Source organism: Limulus polyphemus, unplaced genomic scaffold, assembly GCF_000517525.1.
Source record: "Limulus polyphemus unplaced genomic scaffold, Limulus_polyphemus-2.1.2 Scaffold1615, whole genome shotgun sequence".
NCBI classification, from domain to species: Eukaryota; Metazoa; Arthropoda; class Merostomata; order Xiphosura; family Limulidae; genus Limulus; species Limulus polyphemus.
In genome coordinates this window covers 127230-128514 of record NW_013667225.1, presented here as the reverse complement: position 1 = coordinate 128514, position 1285 = coordinate 127230, and the positions used below count along the sequence as shown (strand labels likewise).

The 1285-nt window shown below is 32.7% G+C and overlaps 1 protein-coding gene across 2 annotated transcripts in view; it reads right to left on the bottom strand.

Moving 5' to 3' along the window:
• Positions 1-1285, bottom strand: part of LOC106464302 (eukaryotic translation initiation factor 4 gamma 3-like) — a 92861-nt gene that overhangs the window by 29235 nt on the left and 62341 nt on the right. For both annotated transcript variants that reach the window (XR_002611715.1, XM_013924429.2), the window contains exon 14: positions 626-823. Coding sequence is in view for 1 of the 2 variants with exons in the window: in XM_013924429.2 (XP_013779883.1) it covers positions 626-823 (198 nt within the window). In the remaining variant the exon portion in view is untranslated. The remainder of the gene's footprint in view (positions 1-625; positions 824-1285) is intronic.

Below are 1285 nucleotides of genomic sequence, written 5' to 3'. Positions count from 1 at the left end.
GGGGGGCTAAAAGTCAGTCTCCTGACTCGTAACAAGAAGCCATTGGTCCTGTTGCCAGTTTGTCAACTGAAATCTTTACAGTCTCCTGGCTCGTACAAGAAGCCAAACAACCTGCTGCTGGTTAAAGAAACCTAATGCTGCCTGATCCAACTATGTTCGAGCCCACAACAACGTTGAAAATGTCCAACATTTCCTGCTCAAGCTCTGTGTAATTAACTATTGTTATCTCTCTCTGAGTCAAATAAAGTAATTAGAAATTGAATGTATGGTGTTTAATACTAACGAATTAAAAAAAGTTATGTCTGAGCAGTTTTCAAACAATGTGTTAATTGAATGCACAAACTTGTCTGGTGTGTTCTAATGGGATCATGGCCATATGTAACTTATGAGTATAACGGCCATCATCCAATATTATAATGGAATAGTTTTAAACAAGCCATGTCTTTTAATACACCCAGAATATAAACATATATATACATTTTTTTTTAAATATCAGTTCACCAAATAATACACTGCTACATTAGATTAAAACATTATTCACTTATAGTAATTTATAAAAATTATCAAATACAGAATTTATTCTAAATAAACACGCTTCCATTAAAAACAACTAGAAACTGCTCACCGAAGCTAGGTTTTTACACAAGTTGGCATACGTCACACTAAAGCTGGGTTCATCAATAGCCTTTTGAAAAACCAAGTCAATCACACCAATTAATCGATCTTCAGTGTCTATCTGTAACTCAAATATCTTTCTGACTAACGGCTGGAACATCTGTGGTGTAAGCTTGTTTAGTATGCCTTTCAATCGTTTGTACAGTTCCTGAAACATGGAAATTACAACTAAGATATAAAATGGGCTTCAGAAAAATAATTTATGATATATATTTTTAAACCCAAAAAGAAGTATTGCCTTGGTTTATTGTTGAATAAACCTTTGATAAAGTACTATACCACAAAAAGATCATCACCTGAAAAAAATAAACTTTCAGCACAGTTTCCCCATGACTCATTCTGAAGTATAAACAAGTAATGCTTTGAAATTTAAGTTTATTTTATCAGATGCTTTCCATGATAGAGTATATTATATCAAGGAGAAAAAATAATAATAATAATATTAGGTCGTCAAGAAATTAATGTCTTGTTTTGGAACACTTTCATTAACCACCCCCATTTGTGTATAATAGTTAAACGAACCACCTAAACATCACGTTAGTATAGCCTATATAATGTGTAGTTTAGTATATTCTAATCCCTTATAGTGATGGCACACGACGAGACATAT